Source organism: Odocoileus virginianus, chromosome 25, assembly GCF_023699985.2.
Source record: "Odocoileus virginianus isolate 20LAN1187 ecotype Illinois chromosome 25, Ovbor_1.2, whole genome shotgun sequence".
NCBI lineage: Eukaryota > Metazoa > Chordata > Mammalia > Artiodactyla > Cervidae > Odocoileus > Odocoileus virginianus.
In genome coordinates, this window is record NC_069698.1 from 34412481 (window position 1) to 34436652 (window position 24172).

A 24172-nucleotide genomic window follows, 5' to 3' on the forward strand; every position below is an offset into this window, starting at 1 on the left:
CAGGCTGGGCCGACTGCTGTAGCAGCCCTTTTGTGTCGGGGGTCAGGTGGGCGAGGGTTGTCTCGTGCCTTGCCTTTAAGCAAGGGTGCGACAGCAGTTTCAGTCGTCTGGGGAGAAGAGCTGGTCCGACCCACGTGCACCAACCCGATTTAAATGAAGGCATGGAGGCGGGGATCCAGGCTCCGGCTTGGGGCGAGTGGCTGCTGGAGCACCTCAGCGCCCGAGCTCCGGGGGACAAGAGTGCTTTCCCGGGAGGGTTCCCGAGGCTCCGGGTTGCCATAGCAACCCCACGCACCCGACGGGGATGGCGCGGGCCGCCGGGGCTTCGCTACTACCGGAAGTGACGTGTTTCACCTGCCGAGCGAGGGCGGGGTGGGACCGGGCAGCGAGGTGCGGCCGCCGCCAGCCAGTCGGGAGCGCGCGCGGAGCTGGGAGACTGAGACCCCGGGGTGAGAGCCGCCTACCTGCCGTCGTCTCCCACGGCCGGGCCGCCACCATGGCGCTTCTGCTGCGCTTCGCGCTCCTGTGCGGAGTGGCGGGTGAGTCGGGGCGGGGGGGGCGCGGTTCGGTCCCTCGGGTCCCCCTCGCCTGGCCAGCCCTCGGGCGCTCGCTGCCTGCGGCCACCCGGGAACAATGAGGCGTGGGGGAGGGGGCGATTTGGGGGCGCCGCGGCCGGCGGTGGCTGTGCGCGCCGAATTGCGCCCGGGTGGTTTTGCAGGACCCGACGCGCGAGCCGCGTAGGTGGGGTCGCTGGAAGGGGAGCCAGGCGAAGAGGTGGGGTGCCCGGTGGCGGGGGGCAGGCGGGCAATGGAGTTGGGGGGAGGACCGAGCCCCGGGAAGAGGGGGCGGCGGCGGTGGAGGGGCGCCCGGGGCGCGGGCGAGTGGGCGCGGCGTTCTGGGTGCGCCTGGAGCTTCTCCCGGACTATTCTTTGCTGCCGGTGCAGGCTTTGCTTTATTTACTCTCGCCCTTTCCCTTGTTGGCTGCTGGGCCGTGTCCGTCCAGGGTTACTCGATTTCAAAAGCCTTGGGCATCAGCGGGTTTTTTCAGGTGCCGAGCTGCCCCAGCCAGGAGACCGAATTACAAACGCCATGATTAAATGTACAGTGAGCTGCTCAGCGCCTCTGATCGTCCGGGCTACCTCTAGGAAAGAGGCGCAGAGCGATCTGTAGGCTGAGCATTCTCGGTCTCTGGGAAAAGGCGAGCTCGAGCTGTACTAGACGGTAACTCGGCGAAGTAAACCGTGGAAAATCGGAAGTAGGTTCCAGAAAAAAAATGCAGTATTGATTTCGGCAGTCGCCGGGCCGAGTGCAAAGGAGAAATTAGTAACCTTGAGTTTATAATGTTTTGATTCATGTTGATGATAAGATAGGATGACTTGTATGGGGTAATTCCGAAAGGATCCGCCAAGTGCATGTTCGACTGAGTCTTTGTCAAGGGAGGGGGAAAGGGCTTTTAAAATAATGTGGACAAAAGACGTGGTCATTTGATAGTTTTTAAAAAACGGATTTGTTTCCATGTCCGTGGTTTAGCCTACTGATCTTGTTATGTCAAAGTAAGCGCTTGTCTCATTGTAGAACCAAAAGATTTCGGTAAACCACCCACAACAAAACATCCATCGGTGGGACCCTAGGACAGACACTTTGTGTAGCCCCGGAAGGATAATTTTAAAGTGCTCTGAAGCTGGACGGAGTGGCCCGTTGTATTGGGATGGCTCTCTGCTTCCTGTTGAAACGTTAATTCCATTGTTGGATGCCACAGCTGTGAGCATTACTCATGGGATCAACATTCTATTAACAAGTCTAATTTTCGATCTGAGTCTATATAGCATTACCTCCACATTTTTAATGCTTGTCATTTCGACATGGCTGAAATATCCAAAGTAAAGCTTCCGGAAAAGATGAAAGATCAGTAAAACCATTTTAGGTGATAGGTTTTTCACCTTGTTTTGGTCTAGGACTAAACCGAACAAGTTGAGAACATTGTGATCTCTGTGGGAAAAAAGGAGAACAATGTTTTAGGCTACATCTAAAGCAGAGAAGTGGAGGAATATAAACTTTATAGAGGATTCTCCATCCCCTCCCCCCAACCCCCATATGAGGATAATTTCATTTCTTCTGGATGCCTCACTTTGGTAGGCACAATCTAAACCCAGGATATTTTGATAGGTATAGAGTCCTGCTGCTTGTAAACTGCACACAGTAGTGTACATCTCTTTAAAGGACTATTGTCTTCAACTAAACTAGTTTTACTTCAGTTTTCCTGCTTAAGCAAGAACTCAAAAACTGTAATTGATTTATGGCTTTGAGTATTTCTTCAGATACTTCTTGACACTTGAGAAGTTGATTGCCATGAACTCAGTTTGAGTGGTAACACAATTGGAATCTGTTTGACAGTTGGCAACATAAGGTGGAGGCTGACATTAAAAACGAGCCAGGAGTAGATCTTCCTCTGGAGCTGTCTGTATGTGGGTTGCAGAGTTTTGTGGTGTACTCTGGTTGCTGGTGGAACACTTTTCATTGCCTTCCGAGTAGCAAGCCGTTCCACTAGTAGTTAGTTGCAGTAGCAATAGAGTAGTAGCAGTAATAGTAAAAAGTAAGGCTTGATTTTGCAGTTATTACATGCCAGGCACTGTTGTAAAGGCTTTACATACACTTATCCAATGTACCTTGCAGCCCTGGAGGATGTGTATTGTAATGATCCCAGCTGCACAAGTGGAGAAACTGAGGCACAATGTGGTTGCATACCTTTACTTGCCAAGATCATAAATTTCCTCCTGAATCCCTGCTTTTATCACTGTGCTATCACTTTCCTCTTGGATTACCTCTGATCGACACCCTAAATTAATGTCACTGGTTATCTGTCACTTACTAAGAACTTGCTGTTGGTTTGACCACATGCCAGGTACTGAAGGCTTTTATTAGTAGCCTTTTATTAATAATTTCATAATCTCAGTCAAATATTTTTGGACGCTCTAAGAACATGAGGATCCAGGGCTTGAACTGGTGTTGTAAGCTTATATGGCTCATGACCCAGCAGCACTGTTGTCACCTAGGGATGGCAGTGTGAAAAATTTGAGATGCTGCTGCTTTTCAGAGTATCAGTCTGAGTGAGAGTAAAGTCCTGGCCAATGATTCTGGTCTCCAGACTACTTGTTAGCCATTCGGTGACAGCAGGACCCTGTTCTCTGTGAGGCTCAGTTGGTTTATGTGTCAGGAATACTTATTGCTTTGCTTTACCAGGGGTATTTTCCTTTACTTAAAAGAATAAATGAAGATTATTAGATGTGAACTTTATCCCCTCCATATGCCTGTCTCTTAAGTACATTCCTGTATTTATGCCACCACCAAAAGTCCCCATTAGACCAGGGCAAAAGTTGCTTTTCCTCCAAGGCAAGCCACCCAGCATTGGCTCCTTACCCTATCTGTTGTGGGGTTTCCATAAAAGTACCCAATATATCTCACTGCACTGGGTCGTGGGCCTTATCTGTGTTGCTGTTCACTGTTACAGTCCCAGTGTTAGTTTGTGGTGCCTAGCAGATAGCAAGTATTCAGCAAATGTTGAACGACCAGACGCTTTCAGCCTCTTTGCCACTAGGCTTAAGGATATGGTACAGCTGTCATCAGTTACATCTCTTATTCTCTCCTGGTCTCACCCCCCTACTCAATTGTCAAAGGTATCAATAATCAAGTGCCAAATCCATCCATTTCTTTGCAGCTCCATTACACCTGTTTTGGTTCCTTTCGACTGTGTTCCCCTGCCCTTCTCTGCCTTCTTCACTACGTCCCTTAAATGTCAGCCTCCCCCATGATTTGGCCTGTAGCCATCTTCTCCATCTGAAACCTGGATGACTTCATCTGTCCATCACTGCATTCTCAAAATAGTCACTAGGGATATCAAAATGTTGCCAGCTCACCTCTCTTTTGATTTCTGGGCCACTGTTTCCAACTGCCTTCAACATTCAGCCTTCCACTTTGCATGCGCTTGAGTACCTGAGACTCTGCAGGTCCTCAGCTGAACTTAGCATTAATTAACTGATTAAATGGTCCAGTCATTAAAATATTTATGGCCTGCTGCATACTGTGGTTGTGCCAGATGCCCCGACAATTGTATAGGATTTTGCAAGATGCGCAAGGTTTGATGGAGTATTCCCAGCAGATAGAAATCTGGAAGGAAACCTAACTTGCCTTCGGAGCTGAGATGTCCAGGGCATACGAGGCATCTAACTAGCCCTTCTTTTGATGTTCAGCTGAGTCAGAGGGATGTGGGGTGGAGCTTGAGGTTTTGAATGTTAACAGGTTCCACGTGATGTCACTGCTGACTGCACTTTGGGCCAAGGCCTGGAGACTGTGTGGAGAGCTTAGGGGAGGATCGCTGTCTGTCAAATAAAGTGTTGTCTTGCCCCCTGCCGCCCAGGAGTGGCACTAAGAAGCTCGTGGAGGTGTTAAAGAAGAGAGGCTGTACGCTGAGAATGATTCTCTTGAAGGGTGTAGAGCTCCACGATCCATCTGGAGGCAGGGAGAACCACAGCTCCAAGGCAGGAATCCATCTGGGATGACCTGGGCATGTGCAGCCCCTGGAAATAGAGCAGGAGTGGTGCTGGGCCCCGTCTTTCATCTGAAAAGTCGTTCTGAGGGTGGTGCAGTGTAGCCCAGTATCAGGTTGATTGAATGAGTGGGCAAGAAAAAGCTGGAGGGGAGGAGTAAGGCTTCTGGCTTGAGTGAGTGGTGATGTCGCTAGTCTACAGGGAATCAAGAAAAAAGAAGCAGATCTTAGATGACCGATCTTTGGACCAGTCGTATTTGCAGTGGATGCCTGAGAGGAATGGAGGTGAAAGAAATCCAGTGGGAAGATTCCAGCAAAGGACTGGATCTCACGAGAGGCAGAGACGGGTGGCACAGAATAGAGAATCACTGCTGATAGTTTAGCATCTTTGTCAGGTTAACAGGAAAAGCAGGTAGGACTCCAAGAGAAGGTGAAACGTGAAGCTGGAGAACATCAACATCTTACTAGATGGCGGGAAGTGAGGAGCTGGGGATGGGAAGGGGTGATGGGATGCTGGAGAGCTAGAGGATGAGGGGGTCCCAGAAATTGATGAAGAAACGAGACCAGCAGGTCTTATGTTAGGAAATTGTTGAGAACATTTAGGAAGTTATTGATTCCAGAGAGAGGACAATTCCTATGCTGATAGTAAAGCTAGATTTTAGTACATTGAGGAGGGGACATCAGGTAAGTAGAGAATGTACTTAGAGATGTACTTTGCACTTGTAGTTGGTTTGATAGTGCATGTTGCTGGTCTTCACTGGCAGTCCAGTGGTTAAGACTCCGTGCTTCTATTGCCGAGTAGTAAGGGTTTGATCCCTGGTTGGGGAGCTAACATCCCGTACGCGTGTGTGTGTGTGCTCTCAGTCATGTCCGACTCTTTGTGACCTCATAGACTGTAACCCGCCAGGCTTCTCTGTCCATGGATATTCTCCAGTGGGTTGCCATTTCCTCCTCCTGGGGATCTTCCCAACCCAGGGATCAAAGCAGCGTCTCCTGCATTGGCAGGCAGATTCTTTTACCACTGAACCACCTGGGAAGCCCTTTTAAGATCCCACATGCCACCAAAAGACAAACACAAGAAAGTAAAAATAACAACAAACAGTGCATCTTGCAGATGTGGCCTTAATTTCAGGGGACAGTAGCAGACTCTGTGGGAGAATGAAGAAGCCAGCAGATAAGGGCTCTAACTTGTATGTGTGTGTTTAATGGAGTTTAGATGATTTACAGTATTTCAGATGTACAGCAAAGTGATTCAGTGTGTGTGCATGTATATATATGTATATACACATAAACTTTTTCATGTTCTTTTCCATTCTAGGTTATTACAAGGTACTGAATTTGGTTCCTTGTTCTATACAATAGGTGTTTTTTGTTTGTCTAGAGCTCTCACTTCCAACCACGCCTACTTGGAACCTTGTTAACATGATTATTCTTCCTTGAAACAGTGTGTTCCTCTTTACACTCACTTCAGGACTCTGAACCTTTGGCTTCCCATCTCATTTGTCTCTTATGTAGGGATTTCCATCAACTTTAAGGAAGCTTGAATATCCTTCCTGACATGCCCTCAACCCTTATATCCATTATATCCCTCCCTAAGCACCCCCCAGTCTCTCTTTTCTCCACCAGATCTCTTGAAGGAGTTTGCTGCATTTGCTGGCTCCAGAGACTTCCTTCATGCTCATTCCCGTACAGTCTCATTTTCACCCCCCTCCTCCTGTGAAACTGCATGGCCGTGTGGCTGCATCGCACAGTGGACCTGTCCCACTGTCACCCTCTTAAAGCGAGAACGGCTCCATGGACTAAGCTCTTTGCTCCTCGAGTCATCCCTCATTGTCCTTAGTGGATCCACTTTCCTTCCTCTGCTTACGTGTCAGTTTCTGGCCTCAGTTACCATTTCTGTCCCTGCAGCCTCCAGTTTTTTTCTGGTCTCACTCACCCAAAGCTTTGCCCATCACGTCAAAAAACCACTCACTCGACAGTGCTGCTTACACTTGGCACAGGCACCACCAGTCAGCTGACCCTGTCCCCACACCACTGTTCTCTCACCCATTAAATGGCATTTTCAGCTGCCAGAATGCCCAGGCAGAAATCTGGGCGCCTCACTTGACTTTCCCCCTTTTCTCCCCAACTTACACCCATGTGTCTAGGTCGCTTGTGTCCTTGCAGCCACCACTCGTAGTTCAGAGTACTGCCATCTCTTAAGATGGTTGAAATAGCCTTATACGTGGTTTCTCATTGAGTGACTAAACGGGGAACGCTGGACCAGGCAGGAATTTCTGCTTGTTGGCTTCAGAAGAGGCCTGCAGCAGGGGCAAGAGCATCTGAAGATCGAGAATAGGTCTGTCATTTGAAGAGGTGAGCAGGGCTGGGCCCGTGGCTGCCCAGGCTTGCTGTGTGTGCCAGCTCTGCCTCGTGTGCCTCGGTGGGGTGAGTTTGTATTACTCCTCCAGTCTCATCGTAATCCTCCGCTTGAAGCCTCTTCTCCCTTCAGTTCCTCCTTTCCTCTGTCATGCTCAAGTGTAAGTAAGCAAGCAAAGGCAAGAGTTGAGACCAGGAGCTTTTGTTTTTTCCAAACTTTTTATATTGTATGGAGGTGTAGCCAGTTAACAACATTGTGGTAGTTTCAGGTGAGCAGCGAAGGGGCTCGGCCGTCCATGTGCATGTATCCCTTCTCCCCCAAACACCCCCCATCCAGGCTGGCACGGAGCATTGGGGAGAGTTCCTTCCGTCTGCTGTACAGTGGGTCCTTCCTGGTTACCCATTTTGGATATAGCAGTGTGTACAGACCTTCCTGAACTCCTTCACCCTGCTTCACTTGGTGGCCAGCAAGTTTGCCAGCAAGCAGTATTTAATTTGATGATTATTAAAGTAATTAACAGGCTTCCCTGGCGGCTCAGACTGTAAAGAATCTGCCTCCAGTGCTGGAGACCGGGGTTCAGTCCCTGTTGGGAGGATCCCCTGGAGGAGGGCAGGGCATCCCACTCCAGTATTCTGGCCTGGAGAATCCCCATGGACAGAGGAGCCTGGCGGGCTAAAGTCCATGGGGTCCCAAAGAGTCGGACACGACCGAGCGGCTAAGCACACAGCACAAAGTAGTTAATTATTTAGGTAGCCTGAGAAATAATTAAAAGTTAACTAAGATGAGCTTATGGCTTGATCTTACTGTCGCTCATCTACCTTGCTTTTTAAACGATTTATTAAAATATTCATTTATTTATTTATTTTGGCTTCGCCGGGTCTTATTTGTGTCTCCAGAGCTCTTCACTGTGGCATGCACACTGATCTAGTTCCCCAGCCAGGGATCAAAGCCAGGCCCCCTGCACTGGGAGCGCGGAGTCCTACCCACTGGGCCACCACGGAAGTCCCTTGCACCTCTAGAGAAAATAAATCTAATGTTGTAGATTAATCGTTAGATTGGTTTTGAAATTAGAGTGTGAGGAGTGTGATGCTAAGTGAAAGTAAAGAGCAGTCGCCTTCTCTAGCGCTGGCTCCTTTACCTTCTACCTAATTTCTTCAGGGGGGCTGCAGTGGCAAAGGGCAGAGAGTGGGGGGGTGGGGGGTGCTCACCTTGGCACAGTGATCTGTGAAGGACGCCGGTCCTTCCCGGTTTGGTGATCTCTTGGGAGCCTGTTATCGGTGTTCTTTGTAATTTGTTCAGTTTGATTCCATTACTATCTCCACCCGAAGGAAAATGGGCGGGAAGTTGAAAATGTTTCTGCGTTGAGTGGCAAGATGGTGACTTAAAGGGACATTTTATCTCTCTCTCCCTTTTCCACTGGTTGTAGACTTTCCCTCCCCTCACGGACTCACCTTTTCTGGTTTCTAATGAGTTAGCCAGTTGAAGTTTAAGCCTTAAAGGCCTTTGCTTGACTCAGCAGTATTTGCAGTTCATTTTAATTGGCAGGATTCCGGTAGAAGAAAAGATGATTGCCTGCTTGTCATCCTACAAGGGAAGGTAGGATAAGGGACAGTAACAGCCTATTTTTAGGGTGGGTGTGAGATCCGGGACATAGTTCAGTTTGTCCTTTGATAGTTGGTGAGAAAAAGGATTAATAGTCACATTAACCCGTGTTTACATACTGAGACAATGCACTTTTCTTCAGAGACTGTTAAATCACTTCCATTCTTTCAAAGGTACTTTACAGATTGGAGTGGGAATAACTTTGTTTCATTTATTTCTAAAAAATATCAATAAAACTGTGTTTAGATTTCTAGAAGAAGCAACAACTCATCACGGTTCCCTTTTCACTTCCCCATCGTGTCACTGCATGTTCTATGTGAGTTTTATAGGTTTCTCCGAAGGAAGAAACACCGATAAAAATGCTCTCAAGGAATCTCAGGGAATATGCAGATGCAGTGAAATCAAATGTGCTGCTCCCCATCTTTGTTGAATTGTTAGAATGACTCAAGTTGACCCTCCTCAGTCTCTCAGACTCCCCAGTGAAGAGTGCTTTGAACTCTTGAATACCAGGCGATTCCCAGGGGGGTTTTCTTTAATGAACCAGACAAAAACTTTCAAGTGTTTTATGCCCTGGATAGTTCTACAGTAAGAATTGAGAAGACTCTTTGACCTACTTGGTTGTACAACGTGAAATCTGAGACTTATAGAAGGAACTGGTGACTCGGGGCTAGAAGAGTATCTTACTGTGTTTTTAAAGACAATTTCACACGCATCTCATTTGAATCCAGTCTCCTGACAGCCTATGAGTAGGAGGGACACTTTTTTTAACAGGAATCAAGTCATAAAGCCAAGGTCTAAGTCCGATAAATTATGGCATCGGTCCAGACAGTGCCGTCCTAGTAGAAACATAATGCAAGTCACATATGCCATTTAAAATGTTCTGGTAGTCACATTTAAAAGTGAAAAGGAAAAGGTTGAAATTGATTTAAATATAATTTTGTTTAACCCAGTATATATAAAATACTAATTCCATATGTGGTCAGACTGAACATCAATAACATTTTTTTTTTCATACTAAGTCTTCAAAATCTGGTCTGTATTTTACCTGCAAGCACATCTCAGTTTGCACCAGCCACATTTCATATGCTTAGTAGCTGGGTGTGGCTACCACACTGCTTACCACAGGTCTAGAACCTGGAGCTTTAATTCCAGTCACCTTCCACTAACTTTAGTTTCAGAACATGCTGCTGAATGAAATAGCATGGGTGTGGTGTGCCGTCAGAACAGCTTCCTCAGTGGGAAGTGCCTTTGGAATTGCTGTCATGAGATTTTATCTAAAATATTTACATCACATAATATTTCTGTTGGCAACAAATTAAAGTCTCACTTCTTATTTAGTTTCTGAAAATCATCAGAGAATTATATAAACTGTCTTTATTTGATAGTTATATGCATTTGTATTTTAGGTATAAGGTAAAAAACCAAATATAGGAGAAAAATAATATTTTTAGCTTGCCTATAAGGAAAATAAATGCATTTATGGAAATATCAAAAGTAAGGATAGAGTGGTCCCTGGTGATGGTTGCTAGGGAAATTTGAATTCATTTTGGGATATTAGAAAGATTGAGGCTGTCAAGTTAAATATACTTACAACAGGAATTTTTTATTTTGGTAACCTTTTCTTGATTAACTTCACGGTTTTTCGTAAGATCAGTTTATTTGCTTCTTTTGCTATAATCTCTTTGCTTTTTTAATTTTCTGTGATCTCTCTAAGACACTTCACCTGAGTATTGTTGCTGCTGTTGTTTTCGCCAAGTACTCACTTTTTCTTCTTTCATGTTAATTAAAGGAAGAAAAGAGAGCCTGAGGTTTTTTTTGAGCAAGGAGGCAAAGGCAGATTTCTTAAAATGGAGCGATACATACTAATCTCTGAAGGTGATGAAAATATTCACCATGGCAACGGATCTGCTTTACCCATAATGCAAAATACCCAATTTGCATTTGTTTTGCCAGAGAACTCTGAAATTAGCATCTCTGTATTAGAGAACATGAGGAAAGTAGTATACTAAACAGGCTGAGACTTAATTTTAATTAAGAAATGAAATTTGAATTCTTTCCTTAAATGAGTCTGTCTGTGTGCCCATGAGGAGAGGAGGAAAGAGTGGGTCACAATCCAGTTCAACAAATACAATCTGTGTGTTCACATTCCTAACTCCCCCATTTGGTTTTACATTGTAATTTGTGCTTTAACTGCTCCTGATTTATAAGTTACCTATTCAGTCTCTCATACAGGACCTCAATTGCTGTGGAAGAAGTTTGGGGAAATAAATAATATGTATGTGTGGGTTAGGGATGGCAGTAGGTCCTTTTGCAGACAGGAGGAAGATGTCATTCCTACACTATGGGCAAGCTTCAGTCTGGAGGAGGGTGACTGGCATTTAATCCTGAATAAAATAAATAAAACCATAAATAAGTAGATAAGTAATAAATAAATAAATAAAAACGGGTACAGACTAGGGCAACTGTGCTATGTGATGGTTTTCTGATTATTCTCTTGAGGACCCACTGGCTTCTCCAGATCATTTCCCCCTTCACCTTCTATGCCAGCCCTTCAGCCCACTGTTCTTATTGTCCATTTGGCTACAGTTTTTTTTAAAGTACATTTTTATAAAGCATCAGAAATATATGGGGTGGAGCCTGCAGTGAGGCTTATTGGGTCTTAGTTTCCTGACCAGGAGTGGCAGCAAGCTCGCTGAGTCCCAACCACTAGACCACCAGGGATAAAATAAAGACAAGTTTTCTGCGTTAACTCCTTCACTTTTTTAACTTCATTTTAAACAAACCTTTCACTTGTAGAAAAGCGCGCTGTGCTCTGCTTAGTCACTCAGTGGTGTCAGACTCTTTGTGACCCCATGAACTCTAGCCTGCCAGTCTCTGTCCATTGGGATTCTGCAGGCAAGAATATTGGAGTGGGTTGCCATGTCGTCCTCTAGGGGATCTTCCCAACCCAAAGATTGAACTCAGGTCTCCCACATTGCTGGCGGATTCTTCACTGAGCCACCAGGGGAGCCCCGAAAGCATGCAGTTTAGAGCATTATTTACCAGTGAGAGAGCATTAGCACAAAGCAGACACATCTGTACAGTTATCATCCAGGTCAAGAGATAGAACATAACCCACCATCAAAAAGTCCCCTCCTGCCCCCTGCAGTCATTTCCGTCACTGTCTTCTGATTTCTAAGGGCAAAGGTTGGCGATGACACTATGTACACAGAATTATACAGTGTATGTTTTTCTGCCTAAACCTGGCTTCCTGTCACGTTGGTACAGTTGTTTCTGTTGCATAGCTCTAGTTTAGTCATTTGCTTTGCCATATGGTATTCTGCCACGTGACTCTACCAGAATTGATTTACCCATTCTACTGTTGATGGACATGTTTTTCCTCTCATTTTCTCCTCTTGTGAAAAATGTGGCTATAACATTCTCAGCCATGTGTTTGCGTGCACACGGTAAATATGAATGGCATTTCTGGGTCTTGATTATAGCTTTAGGTGATGCTACCAAACGTTTTCCAAAATTAATTGTACCAGTTGACACTCCCTTCTATAGAGATGAGACTTGCTCCGAATCACAGCCTTTTTTCATTTTGTTCTGGTGAGTGTGTAGTGCCACATCACTGTAGTTTTCTTTTTTTAAACTATTTTATTATGGCAAATTTCAAATATATATGAACTAGAAAAAAATGGTACGATGTTATGATATAAAGCCAGAAAAATTATATGATAAATGGTATTTATCATACCAAAAAATAGTATGATAAATGTCTTTGCTCCTCTTCATCAACTATCAGCTCATCTCCGTTGAACTCATGGTATCATTCTGTAGTCTTTCCACTCTTCTCCCATTTCTCTTCACATATTAAAGATTTCAACCAGTCTCTGAAAACTTCTCTTGATTCATTCATTCAGTTGTGTCCAGCTCTTTGCGACCCCATGGACTGCAGCACACCAGGCCTCCCTGTCTATCCCCATTTCCCAGAGCTTGTTCAAATTCATGTCCATCCAGTCAATGATGCCATCCAACCACCTCATCCTCCTGTCTTGTCCCCTTCTCCTCCTGCCCTCAATCTTTCCCAGCATCAGAGTCTTTTCCAGTGAGTCAGTTCTTCATATCAGGTGGCCAAAGTATTGGAGTTTCAGCTTCAGCATCAGTCCTTCCAATGAACACCCAGGACTGATCTCCTTTAGGATGGACTGGTTGGATCTCCTTGCAGTCCAAGGGACTCTCAAGAGTCTTCTCCAACACCACAGTTCAAAAGCATCAATTCTTTGAAGCTCAGCTTTCTTTATGGTCCAACTCTCACATCCATACATGACCACTGGAAAAACCATAGCCTCAACTATGGACCTTTATTGGCAAAGTAATGTCTCTGCTTTTTAATACGCTGTCTAGGTTTGTCATAGCTCTTTTTCCAAGGAGCAAGCATCTTTTAACTTCATGGCTGCAGTTGCCACCTGCAGTGATTTTGGAGCCCAAGAAAAGAGTCTGTAACTGTTTGCATTGTTTCCCCATCTATTTGCTATGAAGTGATGGGACCAGATGCCATAATCTTAGTTTTCTGAATGTTGAATTTTAAGTCAATTTTTTCACTCTTCTCTTTCACTTCCATCAAGAGGCTCTTTAGGTCTTTTTCACTCTCTGCCATAAGGGTGGTGTCATCTGCATATCTGAGGTTATTGATGTTTCTCCCAGCAATCTTGATTCCAGCTTGAGCTTCCTCCAGCCCAGCGTTTCTCATGATGTATTCTGCATATAAGTTAAATAAGCTGGGTGACAGTATATAGCCTTGACATTCTCCTTTTCCTATTTGGAACCAATCTGTTGTTCCATGCCCAGTTCTAACTGTTGCTTCCTGACCTGCATACAGGTTTCTCAAGAGGCAGGTCAGGTGGTCTGGTATTCCCATCTCTTTCAGAATTTTCCACAGTTTGTTGTGATCCACACAGTCAAACGATTTAGCATAGTCAATGAAGCAGTTTTTCAGTTTTTCTGGAATTCTCTGTCCACATTGTTTTCTGCCTCTTATAGTCTAGGTAAATACTCCATGTCTCTCCTTTCTTACAGCAGAAGAACTGTCCTTCCCTCGAATCTTATTTAAAATTGTCTTATCCCTTTTTTCTAGGTCTCATTGTTTCTTTCAGTCTGAGTGTTCTGTGTATTTAACCTCCCATTCCCCTTTCCTTCTGACTTTATAAACATGCTCTACATTTCTCACTTCAAAACAACCTTTCCTTGATGACATATCACACTGCTATTTTTCTCCTACTCTTAAGAGCCAGTTCCTCAAAATAGCAGTCATTTCTGTCTCTGCTCACATACTCCACTTCTGTAGTTAGAAATATCCCTCCCCCACCTGGAGCCTTTAAGTGAAAAAAAAAAAAAAAAAAAAAAATCAGATTTGGTCTAGGTCGCCAATGAGGTTCTGATTGCCAGATCTAGTACATACAAGTGTCCTTTATTTACATAACAGATTTTGAGTTCTGTTTCTAAGATGCTGCTCAGTGTGAGGGATAGATTAAAAAACACCTTCCCAACACAACGCGAGTTCATTTCCTAGTAGGAATGACAGGTTTGGAAGACAACAGCGAGTTGTCATACTGGATACTGTTTATCGAGGGGATGATACCTAAGAACCTTACATGCATTATTGTATTTAACCTCTATGTGGAAGTAAGCATTCTTACTGCTAATGCTCACTTTACAGTAGGAAACAGTAATACTTAAAAAGACTAGAAACTTGCTCTGCCAAAGCATTTGGTAGGCCTTCCCAGATGGCCCAGTGCTGAAGAATCCGCCTGCCAACGCAGGAGACCTGGGTTTGATCCCTGGGTCAGGAAGACCTCCTGGAGTAGGAAATGGCAACCTACTCTAGTATTCTTGCCTGGAACATCCCATGGACAGAAGAGTCTGATAGGCTACAGTCCATGGGGTCGCAAAGAGTTGGACACGGCTGAGTGGCACGCACGCAGGCAAGCATTTGGTAACCTCAGTTTGAATTACGGCACAGCTCGGACTTCAGAGCCCATGCTACTTGTAGGCAGACCTGCTTGCACAGTTTAGCCTGCTCATATTTCAGAAGTGTCTGCACTTGCTGTGAGGTAAGCCCAGACAACTGTCACTACTGGCTTTGAGTTGTGCAGGGAGGGGAGGGGAGGGGTGTTGGGGGAAGGCTTCTTGTTGGTTGCTTGCTTGATTGATGGTCTAAACTTAGGACATATTTAGATCTGAAAGAGATAATTTAGTTTAACACCCTTAATTTATGTTTGAGCCCTGGAGAAACAACATGTCCAAAGTGATAGAGCTTTTTTGGTGACAAACTTGACAACTTGATCCTAGTCTGGTATATCTCTTGTTTTAAAAAACGGGTCAACCCATACTCCTGAACTACATGCTACCTAAAATGCTGTCTTCTTGGAAATCTAGTACAGGAGGGGAATAGTGAAAATTCCAAACCTTCTTCCACCACAGTGACTGGAAGGGGATCTAATAATGTACCCACTGTATTATTGTAGTGATTTTTAAAAGGAAATCTCTTAATGTCCAGGGGTGTTGACTCATCGATTTCTACTTGCAGGGTGAGTGTGGCTTGGGAGCCAATCTGCCTGGATTTGGATCTTGCTCACTTAGTAGCTTAAGTACCTCTTATCATCTCTGTTTCGTCACTGTTCAATTGAGATAATAGTAGTAACGCCCTCAGAGTTGTTATGAGACTTGAAGGAATTAATTTGTATAAAATATTTTGAAAAGTACCTGGCACATAATCTAACACCCATGGGGGCTCAGACAGTAAAGAATCTGCCTGCAGTGCAGGAGACCCAGGTTCAATCCCTGGGTCAGGAAGATCCCCTGGAGAAGGGAATGGCTACCCACTCCAGTATTCTTGCTTGGAAAATTCCATGGACAAAGGAGCTTGGTGGGCTACAGTCCATGGGGTTGCAAAAAGTAAGAAAGGACTGAGTGACTCACCCTGGCACTTAATAGATACTCAGTCACTGCTCATTACTATTTATGGTTAAGGTGATGGTTTCCCTATTTCCATCTCAGTTTATTTTCTGGGCACTTGCTTTTTGATTACTCATTGCGGGTGGGGAGCTGAGAGTTGATTTTTCAAAAACAGCATAGGAAGGCAAAGAAGTAATGTTGTTTCTCATTGTTATTTACTTATCTGACTCTAAGTATTATTTTCTTAGCTCGAAAGTACATATTAACATACTGAGTAACACTTGGGAATTAACTATAATTCCATGGACGGAGGAGCCTGGTGGACTGCAGTCCATGGGATCACAGAGAGTTGGACATAACTGAGGGACTAACACACACTTGGCATTACAGAGGGTAATTTCTACCTTCCAGTGTTTTTTTTTTTTTTCTCTTCCTGAGCTATGTTTAAAGGCCTAGTTGGAGTAGTTAACTACCCTTAATGTATATTACGTTTTTCTTTTTCTTTCCTAAAAAGAAACACTTAGTATTTAAGTAACTTTTAACATTGCTAATCCCAAAGCAGCTCCCTGGTGAGAAGGAAATGGCAGATTAGATTTAGGGTCAAGGAAATGGTCTAAATAGCTTGGCAGTTGCATTTTTGCAACATTTAAAACAGAGTTTAAAGCATCCCAGTGAGTTGCTTGCTAACCCAGACATCTGATTTGTAGTATTTGTTATCAGACATACACAACAAAATTTTACTTGTCCCAATCAACTTCTTAAACATACCACTTCCTGATTTTCCCAGTTTATTTTTTAACATTGCCCTAATGAATCGTTTTTGAGTGTTTCTGTGTTTTTATGTAAGGTTCCTGAACTTGATATTCTGAACTCAGCAATACAACTGAATATCTTCTCTATTTAAAATAGTAACCTTTATGACATTCTTTGATATTTCTCACAAAAGTCAATATCAAATAGATTATTTGTAGAAATTGACATTAAGATCATCATAACATACCCCTTTTCAAGCAACCAAAGAATTATGCCAGACCTTTGGATAATGAAGTTAAATTACTCTTATTTTTATTCCTAGTTTCTCTTTTTTATTAATATCTTTGGAATGACTCCAGATATTTTGAGAAAACATGCATAAGTGTATAACATTTTTCTCATTTTGCTTCTTGTTGTTCTGGAGGTAGTTGCAAGATAGACAAGCACCTTTTTCTTCACCCCTAGCTGTGATTTTAGTGAAGTGAAAGTCATTCAGTCGTGTCCGATTATTTGCGACCACATGAACTATACAGTCCATGAAATTCTCTAGGCCAGAATACTGGAGCAGGTAGCCTTTCCCTTCTCCAGGGGATCTTCCCAACCCAGGGATCGAACCCAGGTCTCCCACATTGCAGGTGGACTCTTTAACTGGCTGAGCCACAAAAGTTGTGATTTTAGGATATTCACAAGTTAAAGTTTTAGTGTCATATTTCTTTCATGTTAACATAAATTTACAGGCTTCCCAAGTGGCACTGGTGGTAAAGAACCCACCTGTCAATGCAGGAGATGTAAGAGATCCTTGGATGGGGAAGATCTCCTGGAGGATATGGCAAACCACTCCAGTATTCTTACCTGGAAAATCCCATGGACAGAGGAGCCTGGCAGGCCACAGTCCATGGGGTCACAAAGAGTCAGACACAACTGAAGTGTCTTACTCGCAACGTTGAATCCAATGTTAATTTCTTATCACATCTGCTGATATTTCTTGTGATGTGAACATTAAAGTAATAAGCATGAGTCTCTGCTCCTGCTAGCATACAGCCAGGCTTGCTCAGCTCCCTCTGAGCTCCATGCATCCCCAGAGGCTTCACTGTTCATTTATTCTGCTAGATACACAGTCTTCCCATGGCCCTCCTTCCCATGACTTTCCCAGAAGGTTTCTTGATCTTTTCTCCCATCAGCATGCCTCTTTCAAACAGCTCCTTCACTTTCACTCTGCCCGGAACTCCCGCTCTGCACTTGGAACTAAGCAGTTTCTTCTGCGGCAGGTCCAGGGTGTGTTGAATAAGGTTGGAACATGCTCTCCAGAGATGAAACCCTGGGACCCTGTTAAGCAACTGAAAGTGTGTGCTTAAGGGTGTGTGTGCTTAAGAGTGTGTCCGACTCTTTTTGTGACTTCAGAGACTGTAGCCTGCCAGGCCCCGCCGTCCATGGGATTTCCCATGGAAGTAGGTAGTGGGAGTGGGTAGTCACTTCCTCCTCCAAGGGATCTTCCCGACCCAAGGGTGGGATCTGCGCCTCGAGAGTCTCCTGGAATGGCAGATGGATTCTTTATACCCCTGAGCCTTCGAAGAAGCCCTCAGTTAAGGGTGGGAACATGTCAGCAACCACGTGCATTAGAGGTCCAGGTTGTGTAATTGTGAGCAGGAAGCAATTAACCCTGCCTGTGGGGACCTGGGGGGAGGAGGTCCCAGGTGAGAGGCGTTCAGTGGGAGAAGGTGGGCCTTGCAAACAAGGGAAACATGTGCAAACAACAGATGCTCCACAGTATGTATGCACTTAATTCATCTTACCCCTTCGGTGCTTCATCTGGTGTCTTGGCCCCTGACCAGGATGCCATCACTGTTGTTATTTCATCTTTGATAGAAAAAGACCTTAACTAATTTTCACCTACTTTTAGCCGCACGTTGTTAATTTTTCTTCACTACTTTGAAACGTAATACCTTTCATTTGGGTAGATTCTGTTTCCTTCCTCTTACACAAAGGAACTACACACTTATGCCGTAGTTTTTCTTTTCCTTATTTTTAAGCCGAGCACTAGAAATTTTTGCTCCGCTAAAGGAAATCAGTGATAATCAAGAAGCTTTGGCTTCTAAGTCAAATGTATGTAGAGTAGGAAGTGTTACCAAGCCCAAGTTATCTCTGCTCACCGCATGACAGGCCAATGAATCCAAGAGATGAGGAATTGAGGCAAAGAAAAGACTTTATTCAGGGAACCAGCTGACTGAGAGGATGGCAGGCTAGCGCCTCAAAATAACCATCTTATCGGGGTGTGGATACCAGGTTCTTTTATAGGTCAGAGATGGCGGGGGTGTGTGTGTGTGAGGAAGCGAAGTAAAAAGGCCATTAATCTTGGAAATATCTCCTAGAATAGTAAGCCTCAGGCAGGGGATGTGTTCATTTCTTCCTTCCTGCCATCCACAGGTGGACAGGGTTCTGAACAAAGGCACTTCAGTTTAACAGGCAGGCAGAGGGGCAGCCCATTCTGTATGATTGTAATAACAAAAGCAAGTCAAAAAAACAGTTCCAACATGGAGTCAGAGTTGGCTTCTTCTCTGCAAAAGAGCGCTTCCCAAGCGGCACTCGTGGTAAAGAACCCAGCTGCCAGTGCAGGAGTCATAAAAGACGCGGGTTTGATCCCTGGGTCTGGAAGATCCCCTGGAGGAGGGCATGGCAACCCCCTCTAGTATTCTTGCCTGGACAGCAGAGCCTGGGGGGCTGTGGTCCTTCTGGTCGCACAGAGTCGAGCACGACTGACTGAAGCGCCTGAGCGCGCATGCACTGCAGCAGGAGGACGTTCAGTAGAGAAGCAGCCTCAGTCAGACGGGGCGAGTGCTCTGATGGAGGCCTTATCCAGTCAGTGAGCCAGCCAGCCGATGAGGCCTCCAGCACGAGCACTCACCCTGTCTGACTGCGGCTGCTTCTTTACCGAGCGTCCTTCTGAGACAGTGCGTGCACGCTTAGGAGTTTTGGTCACGTGTGACTCTGCGCTGGATTCTTGGTTGTTGGACAGCTGTTTCTGTATTCAGGCTCTTGTTTAGTTGCTCAGTCATGTTTGACTTTGGGATCACAAGGTCCTTCTGTCCATGGAATTCTCCAGGCAAGAAGACTGTAGGTTGCCATTCCCTTCTCCAGGGGATCTTCCCAACCCAGGGATCGAACCCGTATCACCTGCATCGCAGGCAGATTCTTTATCACTGAGTGACCAGGGAAGCCCTTATTTGGGCACAAAGAATACTTTCTGGGGAAGGGCCTGGCCTGAGACCAAGCTAGCGTAATTGCCCTAACAGGGGGGCTTGAGCGGGGAAGGCGGTGCTGTAAAGTGTGTGGGTGCTCAGGGCTGGGGTGCATGTGGGGAGTGGGGGTACTGAGCAGCTAAGGTGGGGAGGTGCCCGGGCATGAAGGGTGCTGAGGGGAATAAAGGTGTCTGAGCTAGCGTGGGCCCACCAGAGGTGTTCAGACCAGGAAGCAATGTAGTCTAAAAAGCAATGTGTAGTGAACACTCTAGGTGAAGTATGGAGATGGTTAGAATGAAGTAGAGTGGGTGCCGGGAAGACCTCAGGCTCAGCCTATGGGAGAGATAATAGAGGCCTGAACATGTTACAGAATCCGAGCTCAGCCTGCTCCCTGCACGGCAGGAATTTGGAATTTGGAGATTAGAAAAAACAAGCAGAAAACCAGGAGATGTTATTTCAGTCACTGCCAAAAAGGGGCATGACACGGCTAGTTTATTTACATAATCCAGTACTGAGCCCTTCCTAACAAGACTCTGCAAACACTTAGGGTTGATCATGTGCTGCGTCTTTCATCACATTCTGAATATAAGGTTGAGTAAAATTGTAAGAAGATTTGTTACATGATTCAGTTCAGAGATCATGTTTGAACTTGAAAGTAGTTTACAAGTTAAGCTATCCCTCATGTGCTGCATAAATAGAATTGGGCGGTATTAAGAATATCCAGAGACACGACATGAGACCAAGTGTCTGCCTTTGTCTTCTACAGTTTGTGACTGATGCATGCATCAATATTGAAAAACTATGCCTCCATGCCGAGGGGCCCCTTCAGAGTTGCTAGGAAACCCAATAACTGTTTTGTACCATCCTGAGATTTTAATTCCTTTCTAGTGCAACACAATGAGGAGCAGCTGAATGTTTTAAACATTTTTGGAAAAAGAAGTACTGCAAGTCTTTAAAAGTCTCTTTAAGATTTCTTATAGCAGTATACATATTAAGGAAATCTCATTATAAAACTCACCTTTCTTAAAACCTCTGTCATGAAAAATAACTGCCAACAATTTGTCTATCCAGATCACTTTTATACACATGTAACTGTTTTCTAAGATACTGTTTGAAAGAGGTAATTTTATGTATCTAACAGGAAAGAATGGATGATACTATCATGAAAACAAAGTTACATTTCATTCTAATGATGGTAATGTCAGTGCTGAGAACATGAATTAGGAGGATTGGAACTTTTACTCAGTTTAGATGTCTCAGTGATGCCTGTTAACTTTTCAATTTGATTTTTATAAAAGAAAAACTTGAAGCACAGAGTAACTCGGATTAATTATTTATTATTAATTATTATTAATTGTTTTTTCTAAAGCAAATTTCATTGTTAGATATTTTGCCTTCATATTTTTGAGCTGTCTTGATTCATTTGAAATGGAATTCTCTATCTTACATCATTTGTGTGGCATTCATTCCCAGACCAATTAGATGCAGGCAAGGGTTGTAGTAGCTGTAGATAGATCTTCAAATAACAGGACCTTCTGACAAATTAATGCTCTTTTTCAACATTCCTCAAATTGATCAAACTTACAGTCCAGTCACCCGTTGTTTTCTACTAGTGTGCAAGGAACCCAGCAAGAGATAAAAGCCACAATTTCCCCGAACCCTGGTGGAGCTAATGGTGAATCAGGGTATACATTTTAAAAATTCCCTTAAAAATACAAGGTTGTATGGGAAGATGAGCTCGCTGACGTCTGTGTAGATGAGGCAAAGACCATGGAGCCTGAGTCAGTTTCACAGTAAAGTTTATAAAAGGGAAAATAAGAAAATAGTATACACTGAGTGCCGAGAGAGTGATAATACAGATAGCAGAAGGTGAGCTACTTCACAGAATACTGTGAACATTCCAGGAACACAGAAAGAAGAATCACTGTAGGCTGAAAAGTTAGCAGAATGCCTCAAGTGAATGAAGCAGGACTGGAACTGAGTTATTAGAAACGATGGAAAGTATTCATTCAGAGAATTGAATATTAATCAGGAGAATCAGCTGTAATTATACACATAAGTATCAAATCATACCCCCTAAGCTAGAAATGTGTACATGAAACGGAGATGGGGATAGTATGGACTTTGGGGGATGGTAAGTAGTTCATTTGGGCTGAATCAGAGATTTTGGATGGCGTATCATTAATATTTGCTGTTTAACAAACCAACCCAAATTTGAGAGGCTTTAAAACACCAATCATATGTTGGTTCACGACCTGTCTGGCTCAGTCCTGGGGCTGCAGGTGGCTGGTGTGAGGCTGGGCCTGTGTTCCAGGGGGCTGTGTGTTGGGCACTTGTCGCTGTCGTGCTCACACCTGGGATCTTTCTTACGTCGTGCACGTGGTGGCAGGTGGCAGGGGTCCTAGCGGGCCAGAGCAGGGGCAAGAACACCTCTTGAAGCCTGGCCGTGGGAAGCTCAACAGCACTCAGGCCACAGTCTGTTGGCCAGAAGCAAGGCCAGCCTCTCGTTTAGGGGAAGTTGTGCAGAAAATCCGTGTCCAGTTTTTTTTTTTTTTTTTAATTATTTTTGGCTGTGCTGGATCTCTGTTGCTCCGTGGTGTTTTTCTAGCTGCAGCGAGCAGGGGGCTCCTCTCTGGTTGCGGTACGCTGGCTCCTCGTGGTGGCTGCTCCTGTCGCGGAGCACAGGTTCTGGGGCACGTGAGCTCGGCAGCCGCGGCTCCGGGGCTCCAAGCGCAGGCTCAGCAGTTGTGGCACACGGCCTTAGCTGCCCTGCAGCATGTGGGTCTTCCCAGACCAAGGATCAAGCACATGTCTCCTGCGCTGGCAGGCAGAGTCTTTACCCCTGAGCTGCCAGGGAAACCATGCGTCCAGTTTTAATTTGCTGTTTGATGAGTGCACTTAAGTGTGATAAAAGCTTAGGATGGTGCATGAACATAAATGGTCTTGTATGTAACTTGACTTTCATTCTCAAATCTATTGGCTTCAGCCTTACTAACATTTTATTACAGCTGATAATCCATGTGTACTAAGCCTCTTGTAAGGGCTAATAGGAAGGATCGTATAATGGCTAATAATACAGTTCTTCATTTTGGTTTGTTCTTTTGGAATGTTTATCATTTAAAAACCAGCAATGAAATCATCATTATGGAGAATTAGGACTGGATTTACTTATAATTTTGCTCTGTGTTTATTTTTACATTGTGAACGGGGAGAAGGGGGGTAGAGGGGAGAGAGGAAGGCCCCAAGTGTCATCATCTTAGCGCCTGGGGCCCCTTCCCGGTCATCTTTCAGCCCTGAAAGGGTTGGATGATGCAGAGGTCGAAGTGGTAGAGCTGCTAAACAGAAACCAGTGTGTGCATTTGAAACTTCAGGTCTGCATTCGTTACACATTTGACTTTACACATAACAAAATGTTGGGTTATCACAAGGAAAACATACAGTGACAGACTGGTGCTGTGCAAACTTTTATAGTGTAAATAGAAAAAAAATTAAGTTTTGTGTGATAGTTCATTTACAGACTGAATTTATGTTAAATTGTTGGCTGTTCAAACTGCAGTCTTACTATAAGTAGTGAACAGACCTATTTTTATGTGTGAATTAAAATTAAACTGGATTTTTTTTTCCCTTACAGGTAAGAAAGAGCATCATTATATTCATAGCTTGTTCCATCTTTTATGCATGTAATAGATACTGGTTTTGTTACAGTAAGTCGTTAACCACAAGGAGGAGACTTTTTTTCAGTTCTTATGGGATTGCACTGAGTTTAAACTATCTCAGAATCAGTCAGAAGAAACTATGCTGGAATTTTTATTTGGGGCTCTGGACATCTATTTTTGCTTTTAGAGAGTTTTTAAATATTGCTATTCAGCATTAATTCTCTTCGTAATCTAAGTGGAAGTTTCATAGGATACAAATTTCAAAATAATTTATAGAATTTTAAGATGGCCTTTTAAAATTATATAATAACTGACTTTTTCAGAAGGGAAATAGGAAGAAAGAAAGAAAGGTCTTAAAGATAATATTGAGGTCAACCTTTTGGTATGTTTAAAGCTATATAAATTGACAATATTTCTTCTCCTTTTGAATTGTCATCAAAATTTATTGCTTAGAAATTTTTTAAAATTAATTTTAATTGGAGACTAGTTGCTTTATGGTATTGTGGTGGTTTTTGCCATACACTGACATGAATCAGCCACAGGTGCACACGTGTCCCCCATCCTGAACCCCCTCCTTCCCCGCCCCATCCCTCAGGGCCGTCCCAGTGCACCAGCTTTGAGTGTCCTGTTTCACGCGTCAAACGTGGACTGGCGATCTGTTTCACATATGATAATATACATGTTTCAGTGCTATTCTCTCAGATCATCCCACCCTCGCCTTCTCCCACAGAGTCCAAAAGTCTGTTCTTTATATCTGTGTCTCTTCTGCTGCCTCGCATATAGGGTTGTCATTACCATCTTTCTAAATTCCATATATATGCGTTAATATACTGTATTGGTGTTTTTTCTTTCTGACTTACTTCATTCTGAATAATAGGCTCCAGTTTCATCCACATTATTAGAACTGATTCAACTATGTTCTTTTTAATAGCTGAGTAATATTCCATTGGGTATAAGTACTACAACTTTCTTATCCATTCATCTGCTGATGGACATCTAGGTTGCTTCCATGTCCTGGCTATTGTAAACAGTGCTATGATGAACACTGGGGTACATGTCTCTTTCAATTCTGGTTTCCTCAGTG

General features: G+C 44.2%; 1 protein-coding gene across 4 annotated transcripts in view; it reads left to right on the forward strand.

The window, feature by feature from the left end:
* Window positions 1-203: 203 nt before the first annotated feature.
* CXADR (CXADR Ig-like cell adhesion molecule) overlaps window positions 204-24172 on the forward strand; it is a 72818-nt gene continuing 48849 nt past the window's right edge. Inside the window, exon 1 of one of the 4 annotated variants that reach the window (XM_070455096.1) lies at window positions 204-539. In XM_070455096.1, coding sequence (XP_070311197.1) covers window positions 305-539 — 235 coding nt within the window. In that variant the 5' untranslated portion in view covers window positions 204-304. The remainder of the gene's footprint in view (window positions 540-24172) is intronic. The other 3 variants (XM_070455095.1, XM_020905374.2, XM_020905372.2) reach the window with 3 other exon arrangements.